The following is a 22,522-nucleotide window of genomic DNA, read 5'->3' on the forward strand; positions in this document are numbered from 1 at the left end:
TAAAGGGAATTTTGATTGGAGGGATTTTAGAGAGGCTTTGATTTTGTTAATCTGAGCGAGTTTTTTTTTTTTTTTTTTTTTTTTTATAATTTGACCCACGAGACCGGTGAATTTGAGGTCCATTAAGCTGCAATAATCGTTAATTGCATCTTGGAAGTTTGCAATCTGAGATTGATTCTTGGGACGTCCACCGAATTTCTACTCTTCCCCATTATATAACCCATTGGACTGAGCCTGAGTTAGGTAATTGATACAAAAAAAAGCCCTTATAAGCCCAAGCCCGGACTCAAAGGCAGCTAGATTCGTAACCCTTGGAAATTGGAATGCCATACATAATTACTTAAAACACCCTCAGATATTTTGTATATATAATTATCAAAATACCCTTAAAGACATTTTTGTTTTCTCCTGCTCATGAAAGTGACACAGGGTTAGATTACTACGGTTGGGGATTTTCCCTTTTTTTCCGTCTTATTTGTCTCATTATCGATAAGAGTGACCTGAATTTACGATGAAGATAAGATTCCTTCAAAGATTGTTTTGGAGATTTCCTGAAGAGGATCTTCAATTCTTAAAAGTGTGCAGTGTTAGGTGGAGATGTCGACACTATCAGCTCAAACATCCTACGGTTTGAGTTCATTGATTTTTATATATATTTTTTTCTTTAGCTTGGCACCGTTGGATGTCGGATTACCACCGCCGCACTCGCACACCTTTTAGAAAATTTTAGAGAACTGGAGAGGATTATTTTCCATTTGAAGGGTTTAGTAATGGATGAAATCTTCGAGTTGGAGGGCCTATCTCTGCAAAACTACTCCACCCCCCCTCCATGACGGTTTTTCACATCCCGTGAAGGAGGAGGAGATGACGAGTTTTCACGTCTTTGAAAGAAATTAAAAAGGAATAAAATTGAAGGGAAAGACAATAAGACTACCATATATTTATTTAATCTTCACCACCATCATATCAACATACATAAGAGAGATCGATAGAGAGATAAAGGGTTCTAAAACTTAGAAATCCAGTCGTTCTCCTTTCTAAACCTTATTACATAACACAATACTGTAGTTATACTACTTAAACGTACTCCATAGTATCTCTCTCTCGTCTCTGCAAAAATCCAAACAAACAAAAATAAACTGTAAGAAATGAAATGATGCAAAGACGAATATAACTTAAATCTCACAGATCTGGCGATTTCGAACCATCTCGACCTCCCGAGACCCCAAGAAATAAAAATAAAAATAAAAATAAAAAGAGGGGAGAAATCAAATCTGCAGATGATCTATCTAATACAAGAAACGTACGTATACCTATGTAAATCACGATGATGAGAATGGTGGGGATCTCTAGTCGCTGTCGCTGCTGCTGCTGCTATGGCCATCGTGTTCATGGCCTTCCTTCTTTTTCTTCTTGTCCTTCTTCTTCTTCTCTCCCTCCTTGCCCTCTTGATTCTCTCCTCCATGGATCTTGTCCTTCACTTTCTCCATGAACCCCCCACCCTTCTCTTTCTCCTGGTGGTGCTGATCCACCGGGTGCTTGTGCTGATCCACTTGGTGCTTGTTCTTGTCTTCTTCCTGCTTGTTCCCTCCCATGTGAAGGGCGCCCTCGATCTTTTGAAGGATTCCTGCCATTCTCACAACAACCCACAAACGATGATATTAATAAACTCACGCTCTTAACTTACTCTCTTTCTGCTACTGATCAAATTCTAATTTGTAATGTAAACTGAGCTTCTCGATGGTGCTATTTATAGGGCAAAATCTGAATCAACCCACAAAAGATCTTTCCTGCTTTCTCTAATTATGTCTCTTTCTTTCTTTCTTTAACTATTTTCACGGTAACCCATGAAGAAACAACGGTGGGGCTACATTGCAAAGCATAAATCCAATTAAGACTATCCGGATCAAGTTCTCATACGTTCCGGTTCTCGTACACCACCTTGGGCCGGATTCCATTCATTCTCTTTCATTGCATTAATCGAACAAGATTGGTCTCCTCTCCTTGAAGGGCCTCACCCAATGAGTGTCCGATGAGGTAACGGCTGAATTGTCTCACACACATCTCGATGATTGATTAGACGTGCTCCGTGATATGTGGGGGCACAACCAAGCCATTGGATGCGTCTTTGAACATTCAATTTTGTTGGATTCATTGATTACTTCTCATCTACCAAAAAAACAATAACATTTCTACTCTCTATCTCGGATCTGGATCCTCTACTTCTGTGTGCCTTAGGCACAATAAGGTAATAATGATCAAAAACAAGGGTAGAGCGGTCTTTACACTGCCTGTACTGTATCGTGCGCATCACCATACAGGCAGCTCGGCAGTAGAGGGTCCTGAACTCCTTATCCCTCTATCTCACGGTTTATCAATTATTTTTAAATTTTAGGTATAAAATGAAAGTTGGGACTGGGCTTGAGTTCGGCAATTGATTAACATTTTAAACCCAAGCCCGAACCAACCTTTAGGGGTATGCAGAATTACTAAAACACCCTTAGATATTTTGTCCATATAATTACCAAAATACCCTTAGATATTTTTGGTTTTCCTGCTCATAAATATTGATGAGTGAGTGATTTTATGATGAAGATAAAAGATTCCAGGATGCTTTTGGAGGTTTGGTGGGTTTTAGTGATTGATGGAATCTTCGGATTGTACGAATTGTCTCCGCAACGGATTCCACCCCTCCAAACTCGAACCCGTTAGACGGGTTTTCACATCCCATGAAGATGAAGAAGATGACGAGTTTTCACATCTAACTCTGATGAAATTAAAAAAAAAAAGAAAAAGAAAGGGGGTTTGTCCCCAGTCTCTGGAAACAGGCAAACTCTTGTCCTAATTAAATAGATAATCAAGAAAATTAAACAGAAACAAGAGACTATATTTATTTAAATCTTCTATCATATACATACAGAGAGAGAGAGAGAGAGAGAGAGAGAGAGAGAGAGAGAGAAAGGATTATAAACCTTATATAAATTCACTATCTCTTTCCAAAACATTATTATTACATAACACAAACACTGTAGTAATAACACAGCTAAAACACTCCATCCATATTAACTCTTGTCATCTCTGCAAAAATCCAAACAAACAGAAGACGAAAACTGTAAGAAATGGGGAAAAAAAAAAAGAAGGGGAAATCAAGTAAAATCAGGAGATGTTTAAATACAATTAATTATGAATATAGATATATGACGACGTACCTATGTAAATCGATCATGATGATCGAGAGACGAGAGTGGTGGGTATGGGAGAGGGATCTAGTCGCTGTCGCTGCTGCTGCTATCGCCGTCGTGTTTGCCTTCCTTCTTATTCTTCTTCTCCTTCTTCTTCTTCTTCTCGCCTCCCTTGCCCTCCTTGTACTCTTGATTCTCTCCTTTCTGTCCTCCTCCATGGATCTTGCCCTTCACTTTGTCCATGAACCCACCACCCTCCTTATTCCCCTGTTGGTGCTGATCCACCGGGTGATTGTGCTGACCCACCGGGTGATTGTGCTGATCCACCTGGTGCTTGTTCTTGTCTTCTTCCTGCTTGTTCCCTCCCATGATCTTTTGCATAATTCCTGCCATTCTGCTGATCACAACCGATCGATGATAAAAAAAACTAACTCACGCTCTTAATTTACTCTCTCTTTCTGCGGGTTTCAACAGAACTATATATCGATGTGCTAATGAACTTCTTCTGATTTGTAGTGGAAACTGAGCTTCTCCATGTTACTATTTATAGGGTTTCAAAATCCAAATCAAAATCCACCGACAAAAAGATGATCTTTCCTTTTCCTAGCTTTCTCTTATTATCTCTTTCTTTCTTTAACTATGTTTATCCATTGGGATGAGCAGTGATGAAGAAACACGTACGATGGTCGATGGCAGATATGCATTGGTTGATTCGAAAAATTAGAATTGGGCCACGTACGTACATAGCAAATCAAAAGCATAAGTCCAAGAAGACTACCTACCCGGATCAAGTTCTCATACAGAACTTAGACTCCACACTCTCTACACCTCCTTACACGGACGCATGGATTCCCACTCATTTTTTTCTTTCTTTCTTCCATTGCATTAACCGACTACTTCTCCTCTCCATCTCTCTCTCACGGTTTATTATTATTTTTTTTCATTTGCACAATAGTTTTTAGGTATTCGTCTCTATCGATACTAGCTAATCCGATACCCAAAAAAATTAAAAATAGAAAAATATTAATAAAAATCGATATCGTCCCAGCTGATACTGATACTGAACCATTTGGTTTGATAAATCACCTTCTTGATTGCTCACTAGTTAAATTTCACGATACATATGATTTCTTTGTATTAGATTTTCTCCTTGTATTTTGAATTGCTTTATTTTTTTTATTTTTTATTTTTTCATTAACATGTGACATGTTGGATGGATCCAAAAGACTTGTAGGTCCCTAACTCAAGAGTCAAATTATAGCATAGAATTTGTCAAATATCAAAATAAATATTTGAAAATCCAAAATTATAGGAGACTTCAGGAAAATGGTTTGAGTATTGTAAGAATCATGGAAGGAAATGGGATTTTTCAGATGTGGAGTTGAGAACCCATCAAGAGGGGGATAAAAAAATAAACAATCGAATTCAATACCACAAGACATCACCAACATTACGGAGATACATACCAATACATGAGGGAGTTTATTGTTGAATGTGACGAGTGTCTTATCCAAAAGTTAAAATTACCACATTTTTAAAAAAAAATATCAAATATCAAAATCTTTAACCATCAATGGAAACTTATATCTCTTCATAGGATCTAAAGCATTTTTGTAATAGGAAAATTATTTTAATTTTGTACCTGTTTTTATGCACAGCCATGTATATACAGAGTACGTGGTGCTTTTCAATTGTTGGATAATGATGAACGTTTACCTATTCGTAAAACCTTTTACCCAAAAAGAAAATCCTTTTGCCTTAATTTTATATTTTAATAAAAAAAAAAAAAATTCCGTTGGATTAGAGGGTGCCGACTGCCGACACTTTTTCTTTGTCCACTTCTTCTTATGACATCCAGTTTCGTATCAAACTAGGCCCCACATTCCTAAAAATCCTAAATAGATATTTATTACCTCCTTCTCAAATTCTCAATCCAACGCTTTGTTCAAACAATTTGAATTCTCTACTATCCAATCGGGTCTTACTGTCAAGACACAGCAAGACGGTAAATGACTGTCTTACTTCCACTTGAGTAAGGCATTCGGGCAAGAGTAAGACGGTCATTTCTCACCTTACTGTGTCTTGACAGTAGGATCCTACCGGACAGTTCGGTAGTAGAGGATCAGGGTTCTTGTTCAAAATGAGTATATCTTGTGCCAAAAGGTTTTTCTTGGTTGGCTTATATTTAGAAATTTTCTAAGCTGGTCACATATTTCTATATCACATCATGGATCAAAGAAGTATTCTGAACTTTGGATTGATAATGTGTAAATTTCCAAATTCAAATTCAGTAAAATACCTCTTATGCATGTCCGTATATCCATAGATTTAGTTCACGTTATCAAATCGAGTATCAATCAGTCTCAAAATTGATATTGATACCCATACAAATCGATCCATATTGATCCTATCAGACATTTTTGCCATCAAAGATACCTATACAGTTATTATACCAATGTTTTTGGGTCAAAACACAAGTGTATGTGAATGACCCCCCCGCCAAAAAGGCAAAAATCCCAAACAATGATCCTTGCACTTATGCTCCCATTGGGCCCTTGCTAACATAAGGGCCACACGACCATGTAACATTCTCTTGCCCAATATTTTTTTAACCACTAAAACTTTGTATGACAGTATTTTTTTTAATCCTATAGATATGGTAAACTCCTCCTCCATTATGTAATTTACTAAAATAACCACTAAAACTTTGTATTCATGTAATTTATCTATCAGTTCACTCATAATAGTCATTACATTGGACTTGGCTCTAGTGCAGCCGTAGCGGAAGTTACACAGGTGCAACACGAAAACCACACCAAATACCGGGGGGGGGGGGGGCTGGTCATTTCACATGTGGGGCCCAGGTGGAACCCACCTATGAAATGATTACCTTACCCTTGGTTTTGCTATCGTTTAGCGATACTGCACAAGATCTTTTTCCCATTACACCACCCATGTTGAGGGTGGTAGCTATTCAACCAATCAAATCACAGGTAAGGTTAAGGTATTCAGAGGGTATTATACTATTATTCATGTATATATGAGTTAGGTATAGGATGACAGTTAGACTGGGCCTGTGTTAGGGAATTAGTTAATTTTGACTCAAACTGAGCCCAGCCATATTCGTAACCCTAAAGGGATAATTACCAAAATACCCTTAAATATTTTTTTAACTTAATTATCAAAACATCCATAGATATTTTTGTTTTCCTGGTCATGTAAGTAACAGAGGGTAAGTATAGATCACTACGGGTGAAGCGATCAATCTCCGTCTTTAGAATCGAGGAAAAAGATCCTCTCCAACTCCAACTCCAACTCCAACTCCAATTCTTCTCTAACCATCAAGAAGGACTTGGACACGTGTTGAGAGGTGTTAAGATGCATGTGCATGTCTAAATCCTTCCTTGAATGGGTGGTTGGAGAGGAATTGGGACGCCCAAATAGTTAAGGAACATTATTGATGAGTGAATGACTTTATGACGAAGATAAGATTTTTGAATCCTTTTCGAGGTTTGAAGGGTTAGTGATAGGTTGAAATCTTTATATTGTATGGACTATCTACGCAACTCCATCCCTCTAAACTTGAACCGACAACGGTTTTTAAATACATGTAAATCAATCATTGTATTATTATGATTTTTATCTCATTATATATATATATTTTTTGACAGACATCCAAACATAACCTAAAAAGGGATTTATTCAGTCAGAAACATAGACAATAATAAGACAATATTTTATTATTAAATATTCATCACCATCATATAAATACATAGAGAGAGAGAGAGAGAGAGAGAGAGATTTCTAAGCCTTATAAATCCACTCTCCATTGTTATTACATAACACAAACTATAAAATACTACTTCACTAGCTAGAAGTAGTACTACGATTATAAAACACTTAAAAGACTCCATCGATCGATATTATATTCTCTCTCTGTCATCTCTGCAAAATTCCAAACAAACGTAATAGATTTGGGGCTATTTGCAACCACCGCCCTCCTCCTTATTGCCCTCTTGATTCCCTCCTCCATGGCCGACCTTTTCCTTGACTTTGTCCACGAACCCACCCTTTTCCTCCTGCTTGCCGCCCTCTTGATTCCCTCCTCCTCCTCCTCCTAGGCCGACTTTGTCCTTGACTTTGTCCACGATCCCACACTTCTCCTTCTGATCACCCTGTTGTTGGTGCTGATCCACCGGGTGCTTGTTCTTGTCTTCTTCTTCCTGCTGCTTCTTCCCTCCTCCCATGATCTTTTCCACTATTCCTGCCATTCTGATCACAACAGATGATAAAACCTAACTCACTCACGCTCTTAAAGTTACTCTCTTTTTCTCTTCCTGGTTTCAAGAGAACTATCGATGTGCTAATGGAACTCTTATTTGTAGTGGTAACTCTGCTTACTCATGGTACTATTTATAGGGTTCCAAAATCCAAATCAACCCCCAAAAGATCTTTCCTTTTCTCTTATTATCTCTTATTATCTTTCTTTCTTTAAAACTATATATTATCTATTGGGAGCAGTTTTGGTAGACACTTTGATTTGCCACATGGCAGATCATCAGCTTGGTCTTAAAAAATAGAGTTGGCCAGTTAAGTCCAAGTCTATCCGTTTGAACTTGAGTCCCGACTCTCGTACGTCCCCTTGGCCATCCTGGGGATTCCAGTCATTCTCTCTTCCGTTGTATTAACCGACTCTCTCTCTCTCTCTCTCTTTCTCTCTGTGTTTTATCAATTTTTTTAAATCAAATTAGTATCTGATCGGTTGATATCGACACGAAGCACCCGATTCGGCAGATCCAATACCTGTAAAAAATCGGTATCGTCCCCTGCCAAATCACCATGACACCACATCGTCGAATCGGCATATTGCCAAATTGGCATATCGCCAAATTGTCGCCATGGTGCCATATCTTAAAATCGTCATATCGCACTCTGTTGATCGACATGTATCGATATCAAATAGTTTGGGGACGATACCAAACCAATAAAGATTTTATTAATTTTATTGGTTTTAGATCGATATGTAAAAAATAGGGTTGTCAATCGGTCGATTCGGTCCGATTTTTTCGATTTCGGTGTGGTTTTTAGGGAAACCGAACCAATAAGGACTTTTCGATTTCTGCTCGATTTTGGTTTTGGTGTGGTTTGGTTTCAGTTTATGATAACAGGTTGATAGCGGTTTCGATTCGATTCGGTACCAAGTTTTTTAAAACAAGTTGGGTTCGGTTGGTGCCTATTTTCTTCTCTTTCTCATGTCAACTACATAAAATATTTCATTAGCCCCACACTTAAAAAGGAGATCAATGAAAGAAGCATTGTTACAAATCAATTTCCCTATTTTCATACCTCATACTCATTGATTTGTAACAATTTCCCTTACAACCATAAGTTTACTCACTAATATTGAAAGTAATTCAATTATTCATAACCTTATACTCATTAATTTGTTTTCGGTTTCATTCGATTCGGTTTTCGGTTTGTTATTGGTTGATCCGGTGCAATCCGATTTTCAGCCAGTCCCATCATACCCCAGTCCAAAATCAATCCAATAAGGATCGGTTCGGTTCGATCTTGGGTATTTTCGATCTGTCTTAATGATTCGGGCTAGGTTTTGATACAGTTCTTATGTAAAACCATTATGTCGAAACTGGATTAAAATAAAAATAATTAAAAAGAAGATAATAAGGATAAAAAGAAATTAAAACAAAGAGGAATGTGATAGATTTAATAAGTAATGGAATGATAAAAATATATAAAAATGAAAAGAATTGATAAACCAAAAGAGAGAGAGAGAGATCCGGACTCTACTAAAGTACTAATGGTGCCCTTGTCTTAAGTGGATGCATTGGCTTGGCATTCACAGGAGTAGATGGATTGGCAAATGGTTGAATTAGATCAGGTTTAAATTTAACACATGGCCGATGTAGATTGTTTCATAGATATTCAATTCCCGGGATTGTCATACAACTCTTTCATATTGCAAAACAAAGTCGACCCCCACCAATTTTGCCTATGGATTGTTAACTACAAAGCTTTCACTCTAATGTACATAGTGTATGGGGATCCCTTGCCCATGGGTTTCTGTGTCTTGAGATGGGTATCAGAAATAATAGAAAGGGTATTATCGATTTTGTACTATAAGGCGAGGTAGAGTAATAATGACCTTAGATCGATGGATGAACCCTACTTCGTTGGTGAAGGAAAAGTTTCTTCATTTATTTATGGCTAAAGTATCACAAGTGGCTCATACAACTAGATAGGCTATACGGGCATAGTGGTAATTTTGCCACATGGAGGATCTAACTCAGAACTTCTGAGCAATTGTAAGCCGTTTTCGATGATGAGGCCGATAAATTGATATTATGCGTTCGGTACTGTCCATCTTTATCAACCAACTCCCCTATTTCAATTTTTCAAGTCTCATAGCTTTCAACTGAGCGGCAACTAATCTGTAAGTTATCAACACAGATCTTCTACGGCGCGCTGTCCCGTCCTACCTATGCTGCACAGATACAGGGCTATGCACAATGACTGCCTTATCCCTGCTCGGGCAGGGGTAAGGAGGTCAATGCGCACCGTCTTGTGTCTACACAACACGACGGGACAGGCAACCCGTGCCATAGAAGATCTGGATCCATAAGTTATCTTCTTATGATGGGCTGCAGGAGCCTCCTGGTCTTCTCAATCTATGGCCAATCTAAACCATTAGTTTGATAAATCACCCTCTTGGTTGCTCACATGTTAACTTTCATGATACATATGACTAGTTTTGTATTAGGCTTTACCCATTATATAAATTTACCAAAATAACCAAAAAAAAAAAATTTTATTCATGTAATTTAGCTACCAATTCACTCATAACACTCATAAACCACCATGGTGAGGGTGCTAGCTATTCAACCAATCAAATCACATGGAGGATTGAGGTATTGAGAAGGTATTGTACTATTATTCATGTACATTTGAGTTACGTATAGGATGACAGTTGGACGGAGCCTGAGTTGGGGGATTAATAAATTTTTAGCTAAACTGAGCCCAAGCTCAAAGGCAGTCAGATTCGAAACCCTTGAGGGAAACATAATTACCAAAATACCATTAGATATTTTTTAACTTAATTATCAAAAGACCCTTAGATATTTTTGTTTTCCTGCTCATGAAAGTAACAGAGGATAGGTAGATCACTATGAGTAAAGTGATCAATTTCCTTTTTATTTTTGTTTATTCTTCTAGAGTATTTGTCTCATTATCAAGGAAAAAGATCCTCTTCAAATCCAACTCCTCTCCAAATAGCATACAAGGCAAGGGGTATGCATACACCCTTGGCCTTAAATCCTCAAAAGTAATTAGTAAAACCCAAAACCCTAGGTTACAAGTGAGAGGAAGTGGAAGAGATTACACTAGGCATGAAGGAGTTACATTGCTTGCAATGTGCTACATTCTGTCATGTTGCACAGGATTATGTGCAATACTAATGACAACCTTGTTATCACAATAGAGTATCAAATTCCAACTCTTGGACCAGTCGTCTGAACCATAGAAGTTCACATACTTCATGAGCCATAGCTTTAAATTCTGCCTCTGCACTTAATCGACTCACAATTAATTGTTTTTTACTCATCCATGTGACCATATTACCACCCACAAAAATACAATAGCCAGGAAAGACTTGGATGCATATCCCCAGGTGTTGGCAGGTGTTGGGATGCATGTGCATGGGCATGTCCAAGTCCTCCCTTGAATGAGTGATTGGAGAAGAGTTGAATGCATGCCCAACTGCCCAAGTAGTTGGATAGCATTATCGATGAGTGGATGATTTTATGACGAAGATAAGATTTCTAGATTCCATTGTATTTCCATTGTAAATAAGTTTTTTTGAGATGAAAAAAAATTCCGCTGTAAATGATCATTTTTCTTGTAATGGAAAGGTTAGTGATAGACGAAATCTTTGTATTGTATGGACTGTCTCAGCAACGCCCATCCCTCTAAACTTGAACCGACTACGGGTTTTCATATCCCATGAAGAAAAGGATGACGAGTGAGGGAGTGAGGGAGTGAGGGAGAGAGGGAGAGAGGAAGAGATGTAAAACAATCATTGTATTATCATGATTTTGGTTTCATTGTATTTTTTCTCTTCTTTTCTTAACATCCAAACATAATCTAAAAAAAGAGATTATTCACTCAGGAATATATGAGAATATATAATAAGACTATACTTTATTAAATATTCATCGATCACCATCATATACATACATAGAGGGAGAGAGAGAGAGAAAAAGGTTTCTAAAGCCTCATAAATCCAGTACTCGATCTCCTTCCAAAACATTATTACATAACACAAATAGTAAAATACTACTTCACTAGGAGCAGTACTACGATTATAAAACACTTAAAAGACTCCATCGATCGATATTATCTCTGTCATCTCTGAAAAATTCCAAACAAACGTACAGAAGAAAACCGCCGTAAGATATGAGATGATGTACAGACAAATATCATATCACACCTCACAGATAATAGATTTGGCTATTTGCACCCATCGCCCTCCTTATTATTCTTCTCGCACTTCTTGCCCTTTTGATTCCCTCCTTTCTCTCCTCGTCGTCCTCCTCCATGGATCTTGTCCTTCACTTTGTCCATGATCCCACACTCCTTCTTCCCCTGTTGGTGCTTGTTCTTGTCTTCTTCCTTGTTCTCTCCCTTGATCTTTTGCATGATTCCTGCCATTCTCACAACGATGATAATCTCTCTTTCTCTTTCTGGTTTCAACAGAACTATCGATGTGTTAATGGAATTCTGATTCTCCATGTAACTATTTATAGGGTTCCAAAGTCCAAATCAACCACAAAATATCTTTCCTCTCTGTTATTATCTCTTTCTTTCTTTCTTTCTTTAAAACAATTATCTATTGAGAGCAGCTTTGGTAGACACTTTTGCCACATGGCAGATCAGCTAGGTCTGAAAAAATAGAGTTGGCCACAGCAAATTAAAGCACGGTAATTCCAAGTGTATCCGTATCAAGTTCTCATACATCCCCTTGGCCATCGTGTGGATCATGGAAAATTATCGCCCCCAGTACTACACCGGGTGCTGTGCGCATCGTGCGGCACAGCACCACCGTGGATCATTCCATTCATTCTCTCTTCTGTTGTATTAACCGACTCTCGATCTCTGTTTGTGTTTATCAACAATAGTTTTTAAGTATGGTCCCGATCGATATCAATAAAGATTAAAAAAATAATAAAATATGAATAAAAATTGGTATCAGATTGATATCGTCCCCAATTGATACTGATACAAAATGCCCGATTTGACAAATCCAATACCTATAGAAAAAAGCGGTATCATCCCCAACCGAATCGCCATGGGGCAACATCACCAACCCGGCATATCGCTGAATCGTCATACCGACGTATGATCATATCGCCAAATCGTCACCACCATGGTGCCATATCATAAAATCATCATGTCGTGCTATGTTGATCGACATGTATCGATATCAAATCGTTTGGAGATTATACAGGGATGTAAATGAATAGCCAAAATCCATTTTCGTACGTATTTGTGTCCATATCCATTTAGCACTATCCGAATCCGTCCGAAAGCTAAACGGATACGGATAGGCTATAGCTATCCGAAAAACTATATTTACATGAAAATGGATAAAATACCCGATCCATATCCGTGTCCGTATTTGTTTAGCACTATCCGAATCCGTCCGAAAAATAATCAGATGTGGATGCAGATATAACACTATCCGAACCGAATCTGATCCGTTTACATCTCTAAAATTATACCGGTCCAATAACAATTTTACTAATATTTTATTATTTTTAATTTTTATCGGTATCAGATCGATATTGGCCAATACCGATATGTAAAACCATTGTCTCGAAAGAGTATTAAAATAAAAATATTTAACAAAAAGTTTATAAAATCTAATATATTTTTCTCTCTCTCCCATTCAGCATTTACCAATGCATAAAATCTTTTACCCTAAAAGAAAGAAAAAAAAACTTTTACCTTAATTTTATATTTTAATAAAAGACATTATCCTTTGGATTAGAGGGTGCCGACATCTTTTTTTTGTCCACTTCTTGTTATAACTTCCAAATCAAATCCCACTCAAAATTCCAGTTCTTACCAATCCACTAGGGCCCCCATGCCTAAAAATCCTAAATAGATATTTACCTCCTCAAATGCTTAATCTAACGCTTTGTTTAAGAGGAGTATATCTTGTGGCAAAAGTTTTCCAAGTTGGTTTGTATTTAGAGATTTTCTAAGCAGCAGCTCACATGATTTCTATATCACAGCATGGATCAAAGAAAGTGTTCTGAACTCAGGATTGATGATGTGTAAATTTTTCAAATTCAAATTCAATCAAATACCTCTTATGTATATCCACATATCCATAGATTTAATTCGTGTTATCGAATTGAGTATTGATCAGTTTTAAAATTGATACTGATACTAATACTAATACCAATATATATCGATTCATATCGATCATATTAGACGTTTTTGCTCTCAAAGATACCTATTCAGCTATATCAATGTTTTTGGGTAATATTAGACGTTTTTGCTCTCAAAGATACCTATTCAGCTATATCAATGTTTTTGGGTAAAAGAACGCCATTTCTTCGCGTGGTTCCAATGTTGAGACACATGTGGACGTGAACGACCATTCCGCTCCCAAAATTCCACGTCCATGATGTATGCACATATGATCCCATTGGACCCGTGCTGACATAGCGGTCACACGACCAGGTAGGCATTCTCTTGCCCAATAGGGAAAAAGATCTCTACTTGGTGGTTTCCTACGCCCTCTCATAGGACACCACGGGATGACGCCTCTACCCCCAACCAAGGTAGATTCCCAGACGTACTCACCCATTGGTCCATATTTGATGGCGTAGGAAACATCACCAAGTTGAGACATCATTTTCCCTTCATGTGTATATGAGTTAGGCATAGGACAACGTTTGGACTGGGCCTTACTTAGGGAATTAATAAAGTTTGAACCAAGTTGAGCCCGAGCCCAGGCTCAAAGGCAGCCAGATCACAAAGCTTGAGAGTAAACATAATTACTAAAACACCCTTAGATATTTTTTATTTTCATGCTCATGAAAATAACAAAGGATAGGTACATCATTGCGGGTGAAGCAATAATTTTCCTTTTGTTTTGTAGGTCCCCTTCTTCTATAGAATGTCTCATTATGGATGAGTGAATGATTTCATATCATATGAATTAAGGTGTCGAGAGAGAGACATATAAAATCAATCATTCTGGTCACGATTTGTCTTATTACATATTTTTTTTTTCTTTTCATGGCATCCAAACATAGCCTAGAAAGGAGTTTATTGAGGCAGGAACAGAGACAATAGTAAGACTATAGTTTATTAAATATTCATCACCATATCATATACATACACAGAGACACACACAGAGAGAGAGAGAGAGAGAGAGAGAGAGGTTTCTAAACCTTATAAATCCACTCTCCTTAATTTCTAAACGTAATTACATAACACAAGCTGTAAAATATACAACTCCACTAGGAGCAGTACTACGATTATTAAAAAATAAAAACCTAAAAGATTCCATATCCATAACTCTACAAAAATCCAAACAAAAACAGAAGAAAACCTCACAGAACTAGCTAATTTGGAACCATCGCACTCCTTGTCTTCTTGGTTCTCTCATTTTTTCATGATCTCCTCAGCTCCATGCATGGATCTTGTCCTTCACTTTTTTGTTCACGAACCCACAATTCTCCTTCTGTTTCCCCTTTTGGAGCTGAACCACCGGGTGATTGTGCTGAACCACCGGGTGCTTGTTCCTGTCTTCTTCCTTGTTCCCGCCCATATCTTTTGCATTATTCCTGCCATTAATTCTCACAACGATGATAAACTCACGTACGCTTTTAATTTACTCTCTCTCTCTCTCTTTCTCTCTATGGTTTCAACAGAACGATATGATGTGCTAATTCAACTCCATCAGATTTGTAGTGGAAATTGAGCTTCTCGATGTTACTATTTATAGGGTAGGTAGGGTTCCAAAATCCAAATCAACCCACAAATAAAGATCTGAAAAGATCTTCCTTTCTATTAATATCTCTCGGGAGGAGTTTTGGTTTTGATACACGCTTTGATTTGCCACATGGCAGATATTGGTCTGAAAAAATAGAGATGGCCACTGCAAATCAAAGCACAGCCAAGTCCAAGTCTATCCGAACTTGAGTTCCGACTGCCTCTCGTACATCCCCTTGGCCAAAGCGTGAGTTCCATTCATTCTCTCTTCCTTTATATTAACCGACTCTCACTTTCAATGTTTATCAACAATAGTCTTACGTATCGTCCTGTTCGCTACCAATCCGATATCAATAAAGTTTCAAAAATAATAAAATATTAGTAAAATTCGGTATCGAACCAGTATCGTCCTCAATTGATACAAATACAAAATATCCGATTCTGCAAATTCAATACCAATAAAAAATCGATATCATCCCCAACCGAATCCCCATGGTGCCACATCATTAAATCGTCATACTATTATATCATTATATCGTCAAATCGTCGCCATGGTGCCATAACTGCTGGGAGTTGGCCTCCGTTGCTGCAAATGGACACCATGGAAAGGAAGCCATGACGAACCATCGCCAAATTGTCATATCGTGCTATGTTGATCAACATGTATCGATACCAAATTATTTGGGGATGATACCAATCCAATCGTAGCCATGGTTTGATAAATCACCCTCTTGATTGCTCACATGTTAACTTTCATGATACATATGACTAGCTTTCTATTAGATTTTTCCATTGTATTTTCAATTGTTAAATTGTTATGTTCCATTTCATTCATATGTTAATTTTTTTTTTTTTAATCTTTCACACAAAAAACATAAAAAATAATCAAACTTTAACTTACTCAGGAGTCAAGTTATAGCATAAATGGAGTTTATCAAGTGACAAAATAAAGATTTGAAAATTCAGGATTATAGAAGATTTCACAATAATAGTTTCAATATCGTAGGGATCATGGATAGAAATGGGATTTTTTAGAAATGGAGTTGGCAATCATTGATGGCAACATCTAATTGTACAGACTGATCCTAAGGAGCAAAAGGGAGGGGGGGGGGGGGTATGCCCGAAAAAAGGCACAAACGATCAAGAGAAGAAATGCATGCCAATACATGGGGGAGTTTATTGCTGAATTTGAGTATACATGACGAGTATCCTATCCAAATGTTAGAAATTACGATAATTTTTTATCAAATAATAAAATTTTTAACCATCAACGGAAACTTATCTTCAATGGGTCTAAAGCATTTTTTGTAATAGGAAAATTATTTTAATTTTGGATCCAGTTTTTATGCATAACCATGTATATACATATATTGAACTTTTTTCCTGTCAGGTTCCCTGCCCCATCCGATTGTTCGGTTCCTCTCATAGGATGGGCAAAAATGACGACTTAACCACATCCACGTAGTGTGTTCGGATAAGAGGTTAGATCGTCATTTTTGCCCCTTATGAGAAGAACCGGACAACTATACTGAGTATTAACTTAAGAGGATAATGGCCCTACACATAGTGGTGCTTTTCAATTGTTGAATAAGGATGAGAGCAGACGTCTAATAACATATTTTTTTCTTTCTCTCTCCCATTTTATATTTAATAAAAAACATTATCTTTTAGATTAGAGGGTGCCGACATCTTTCATTTGTCCGGCCACTTCTTGTTATGATTTCCAGAATCAAATCCCACTCAAACTCCAGTTTCGTACCAAACCACTAGCCCCAAAGCCGTTTCCAAAAAATCCTAAATAGATATTTACCTCCTCAAATTCTAAACCCAACTCTTTGTTTAAAGAGGAGTATTATCTCGTGGCAAAGGTTTTCTAGGTTGCCTTGTATTTACAGATTTTCTCAGCAGATCACATATTTTTATTTCACGGCATGGATCAAAGAAGTGTTCTGAACTCTGGATTGAAGATTGATGTGTAAATTTTCAAAGTCAAATTCAAATTCAAATTCAAATTCAATCAAATACCTCTCTGATGCATATTCATATATCCATAGATTTAGTTCACAGTATGGGATCGAATATCGATTAGTTTCAAAACTGATACTGATATTAATACATATCGAATTATCAATCGTATAAGATATTTTTACCCTCAAAGAAACTTATACCAATATTTTTGACAAAAAGAACACTACCTATTTGCGTGGTCCTTGTGCTTAGAGACAGGTGAACAGAAAATGACCACCCTTCCTAATGAAAAGACAGAAATCCCATCAACCATGATACTTGCATGTATGCTTTCATTGGCCCGCATTGATGTAGAAGCCACACAATCAGATAACGTTCTCTTGCCCAATATTTTTTTAACCATCTTATGGCCAGCTATTTGTATTCTACTATAAGTATGGTAAACTCTTCCGAATTATTTAATTTACCAAAATAACCACCGAAACTTTGTATTTATAAAATTTGTCTACCGATTCACTCATAAGTCATAACAGTCATTACACCACCATGGTGAGGGTGCTTGCTATTCAACCAATCAAATCACAGGTAGGATTAAGTTATTCAGTGGGTATTACGGGATAAAATAATTATCAAAACACTCTTAGATATTTTTTATACATAATTATCAAAATACCCTTAGATATTTTTGTTTACCTGTTCAGTACCGGTAGACCACTAGGGGTGAGGGGATCATCCCCACGCCCACCCTTACCCTTCCCTTTTTGTCTCTTCTTCTTATTCTTCTTCTTCTATTACTACTATGAGTCTTATTTTATGATGAAGTAAGATTCGTGGATTCTTTTGGGTCAGTCTCTTTGACGGCTTTGGGTGAGGCGGAAAAGTACTGATGTGGTATTTCAAAATCCTACATCAATCTTATTTGTTTAACTCTCTGTGGTGAGCTTATAAAAACTCAAGAAACAACATTAAATGATTTATCTTCCGGTATGACGCTTAAAAATTTCACCCCTATATTATTCAAAGTCTTATAAAAAATAAAGTATTTTTGAGAATTTGGATCCTCTACTACCAAGTTGCCCTGTAGGACCGTGCTGTTCTGACACAGGGCTACGCACAATATCCGCCTTACCCTTGCCCAAATGCCTTGTCCGAGTGAGGGTAAAGCAGTAATTGTGTGTAACCCCGTGTTTGGGCAGCAAGAACCTACCTGGCAGCTTGACAGTAAAGGATCTAGATCTGTATTTTTTATCACTCTTCATTTAAAAAGTAAAAATTCTACCAATATTCTTCAATATATTATATTGTAGGACCCAATCCCACAATATTCTCACCCCATCCTCCTCATCAAACAAACACAGCCCTTGGAGGGTTAGTGAATAGTGATGGATGAAATCTCCTTATTGTAGAGAGTACAGACTATCTCCGTAACTCCATCCCTCCATATAAATCAATTATTCTTGCATTATCACGTTTTTTTATCTTATTATATATTTTTCCTTTTCTTTTCTTGGCATCCAAATATAACCTAAAAAGGCAGACCGGAAACAGGCAAACTCTTTGTCCTAAATAGATGAGGAAGAAAATTGAACGGAGACAAATAAGACTATATTTATTAGATCTTCATTACCATTAATTATATACATACATAGAGTGTGAGAAAAGGTTATAAAACCTTATAAATTCACTCTCCTTCCAAAACATTATTACATAACACAAACTGTAGTACTACTTCACTAGGAGCAGTATAAAACACCTAAAAAGACTCCATTTCATCTCTGTCATCTCTGCAAAAATCCAAACAAACACAAGAAAACCATAAGAAATGAGATGATGTACAAACGAATATTAGCTCACAGATCTGGCGACTTGGAACCCTCCCTAGCATTCCCAAAAAACAGAAAAAAGGGAAATCAAATCTGTAGATCTAATACAATTAATAAACGTACCTATACGTAAATCATGATGAGAGTGGTGGGTATGGAGACCGGAGAGGGATCTAGTCGCTGTCGCTGTCGCTGCTGCTGCTATGGCCGTCTTCGTCGTGTTCGCCGTCCTTCTTTTTCTTCTTCTCCTTCTTCTTCTTCTCCCCCTCCTTGCCCTCTTCATTCTCTCCTCCATGGATCTTCTCCTTCACTTTCTCCATGAACCCTCCCTTCTCCTTCTCCTGGTTGTACTGATCCTCCGGGTACTTTTGCTGATCCACTGGGTACTTTCCCTCTTGATTCTCTCCTCCATGGATCTTGTCTTTCACTTTGTCCATGAACCCCCCCTTCTCCTTCTCCTTCTCCTTCTCCTGGTGGTACTGATCCACCGGGTACTTGTGTTGGTCCTCAGCGTACATATGCTGATCCACCGGGTACTTGTGTTGATCCTCAGCGTACATGTGCTGATCCACCGGGTACTTGCGCTGATCCTCTGGGTAATTATGCTGATCCACCGGGTACTTGCGCTGATCTTCCGGGTAATTGTGTTGATCCACCGGGTGCTTATTCTTGTCTTCTTCCTTGTTCCCTCCGATGTGAAGGGCGCCCTCGATCTTTTGCAAAATTCCTGCCATTCTCACAAACCACAAACGATTATAAACTCACGCTAGCTCTTCCCTCTCCTACTCTTTCTGGTTTCAACTAAACGATGTGTTAGTTAATGGACCTCGGCTCTGATTTGTAGTGGAAAACTAAGCTTCCCGGTGATGCTATTTATAGGACTCCACTCCAGAATCCGAATCAACCCACAAAAGATCTTTCTTGTCTCTCTTTATTATCTATTAGGACTTGGGAGCAGTTTTGATAGGCGGCAACCCCATGAAGAAAGAAACATGGTGGAAGGACACTTTGATTTGCCACGCGGCAGATCAGTTTAGTTTGGTCTGAAAAATTGAGTAATTGGCCACATTGCAATTCAAAAGCATTAATTCCAACACTACTCGAATCAAGTTCCCACTCTCGTATACCACCTTAGGCCTACGCGTGGATTCCTTATTTCTTCCATTGCATTAACCGATTACTACTTCTTCTTTCCTTTTCTCTCTCCTCTCTCTTTCTCTCTTTCTCTCTTTCTCTCCTTCTCTCCCGATTTATACCAATATGATATTGATAAAATGGCTATACTAGTGCACAAGATTCTCGCGTTTAGCAGGGTCTGGAGAGGGGTTTTATTTTATGTTTTTTTTGATAAAACTGGGGAAAGTTTCAAAGAGACTATTTCCAGGACTCGAACTCGTGTCTAAGCGTTCAAGAAGTGAGCACTTGATTAACACGCCAAGCACGACCTTCACCAATATAATATTGATAAAGACTAAAAATAATAAGATATTGGTAAAAATCGATATTGTCCCCGCCTGATATCAATACCAACCAATACATATAAAAAAATTCGATACCAGATCGGCATGTCCCAAATCAAATTGTCATATCATCATGATGCCAAAGTGCGATATTGCCATGCTGCTATATTGCTAAACCGTTCATCATGTCGCTAAATCATCATATCGTGCTACATTGATCGACATGTATCAGTATCAGATTGTTTGGGAACAATTTTATTAATATTATATTATATTTAATCTTTATTGGTATCAAATTGATATTGGCCAAGACCAATGCGTAAAACCATTATGTCAAAACGGGATTAAAATAAAAAAAATAAATTTAAATAAGAATAAAAAGATGGAAATGAATAAAAATAAAGGAAAATAAGAGAGATTTAATAAGAAATCAAATGATAACAAATATAAAAAATGAAAAAGAACTGATAAACCAAGAGAGAGAGAGAGAGAGAGAGAGAGAGAGAGAGAAGGATACGTAGCCTAGGTCTCCGATTTTTGTGGAATCCATGCGTCGAACAGAAGACATACGAGAACTTGGCTTATGGTTCTCATACATGAATGTGATCCTAACTCTATTAATGGCATCTTGAGCTAAAGTGGATGAATTGGATGGATAAAGCAAATGAATGTAAATCGTTTCATAGAGATTTAAAAATCAAAATTGTCATACAGCTCTTTCATTACAAGACAAAGTCGCCACCCACCAATTTTGCCCATGCATTGCTAACTAGAAAGATTTCACCCTAATGTATTTAGGAGGTAGTTTCCTCACTCCCATAGTGAATGGGAAATCCCTAGACCATGGGTTTTTGTGTCTTGGGATGAGTATCGAGAATAGTAGTGTGGCATTATCGACTTCATACTTTAAACTGGTAGGGTACTAATGACCCTAGATAGATGGATGGACCCTACTCCATGGGTGAAGGAAAACTCTCTCCATTTATTTGTGGCTAAAGTATCGCAACTGGCTCATACAACTAGGCAGTCTATATGGCCATAGTTGTAATTAAGCCACATGGAGGATCCCTGCGGCCAATCTGAAGCATTGGTTTGATAACTCACCCTATTGATTGCTCATATGTTAATTTCATGATACATATGACTAGCTTTGTATTTGAGTTTCTCCTTGTATTTTGAACTGTTTTTTTTTTTTTTTTTGGATAAAAATATTTTGATCTAACATTACGAAGTATGTTGCTGCCACATGGAAATTATAACCCGTCCATGTAGTTTTGCCCCAGCTCAATGGGTGTTTAGGTACCCCTTCCTTCTATTTATTTAATAAAAGGGAAAAAGAATGTTAACCGGTGTTGTACCTGGGTGTGTACCTGCACCCAAATACAGTCCGGCGCTGCCCCTGGTCCTTTTCGTCTTTCCGAGGGCAGCATCAATCTTTTCACGTCGGGCTGTGTCTGGGCGTAGGTACACGCCCAGGCACAACACTGATCAACGTTCTTTCTCCCTTAATAAAAATGATAATTGTAGGGCAAAAAGCTAACATGTGGCATGTTGAATGGGTTCCAAAAGACCTCTAGGTCCCTTACTCAAGAGTCAAGTTATAGCCTAAATGGAGTTTATCAAGTGACAAAATAAAAGATTTGAAAATCCTGGATTATAGGAGATTTCACAATAATGGTTTGAATATGGTAGGGATGCATAAAAATATATGGAGATGCATGGCCATACAGGGGGGGAGTTTATTGTTGAATTTTAGTATATATGACAAGTATCCTATCTAGATTATCCATTATTTATCCAAGAGACCACATCTTAACCATTCGGAATTCATCTTCAGTGGGTCTAAAGCATTTTTTAAGGGCAAAAGAACGCTACCTGGGTGTGTGTAGTGCGCTGCCCCTGTGTCCAGACATAGGGCGTGCAGATCGCCATAACCCCATGGAAAGGCTGAATTTTGCAAGAGCACAATGGTCATTTTGCGTGCCCCTGCATTTGGGTGCAAGGGCAGCACACCGCACACAACCAAGTAGTGTTCTTTCTACCTATTTTTAATTAAAAAAGAGAG

The 22,522-nt window shown here is 37.7% G+C and overlaps 4 protein-coding genes across 4 annotated transcripts; all 4 read right to left on the reverse strand.

Annotated features, from left to right (window-relative positions):
• Positions 1–1,332: 1,332 nt before the first annotated feature.
• LOC122672491 (protein SRC1-like) lies at positions 1,333–1,652 on the reverse strand. The gene has a single exon (XM_043869957.1). It carries the CDS (start codon positions 1,632–1,634, stop codon positions 1,350–1,352), a length of 285 nt encoding a protein of 94 aa, XP_043725892.1. The 5' UTR covers positions 1,635–1,652; the 3' UTR covers positions 1,333–1,349.
• Positions 1,653–3,233: 1,581 nt separating this feature from the next.
• On the reverse strand, positions 3,234–3,575 carry LOC122672480 (protein SRC1-like). The gene has a single exon (XM_043869947.1). It carries the CDS (start codon positions 3,573–3,575, stop codon positions 3,267–3,269), a length of 309 nt encoding a protein of 102 aa, XP_043725882.1. The 3' UTR covers positions 3,234–3,266.
• A 3,587-nt stretch (positions 3,576–7,162) lies between these two features.
• On the reverse strand, positions 7,163–7,453 carry LOC122666050. The gene has a single exon (XM_043862194.1). The coding sequence runs from the start codon at positions 7,451–7,453 to the stop codon at positions 7,163–7,165; it is 291 nt and encodes a 96-aa protein (XP_043718129.1).
• Positions 7,454–19,119: 11,666 nt separating this feature from the next.
• Positions 19,120–19,832, reverse strand: LOC122666138 (dehydrin HIRD11-like). Its single transcript, XM_043862301.1, has 2 exons — positions 19,649–19,832; positions 19,120–19,483 (listed from the first exon to the last, which is right to left on the reverse strand). Exons 1-2 carry the CDS (start codon positions 19,729–19,731, stop codon positions 19,171–19,173), a joined length of 396 nt encoding a protein of 131 aa, XP_043718236.1. The 5' UTR covers positions 19,732–19,832; the 3' UTR covers positions 19,120–19,170.
• Between the last annotated feature and the right edge of the window lie 2,690 nt (positions 19,833–22,522).

Source organism: Telopea speciosissima, chromosome 1 (genome assembly GCF_018873765.1).
Source record: "Telopea speciosissima isolate NSW1024214 ecotype Mountain lineage chromosome 1, Tspe_v1, whole genome shotgun sequence".
Lineage (NCBI taxonomy): Eukaryota > Viridiplantae > Streptophyta > Magnoliopsida > Proteales > Proteaceae > Telopea > Telopea speciosissima.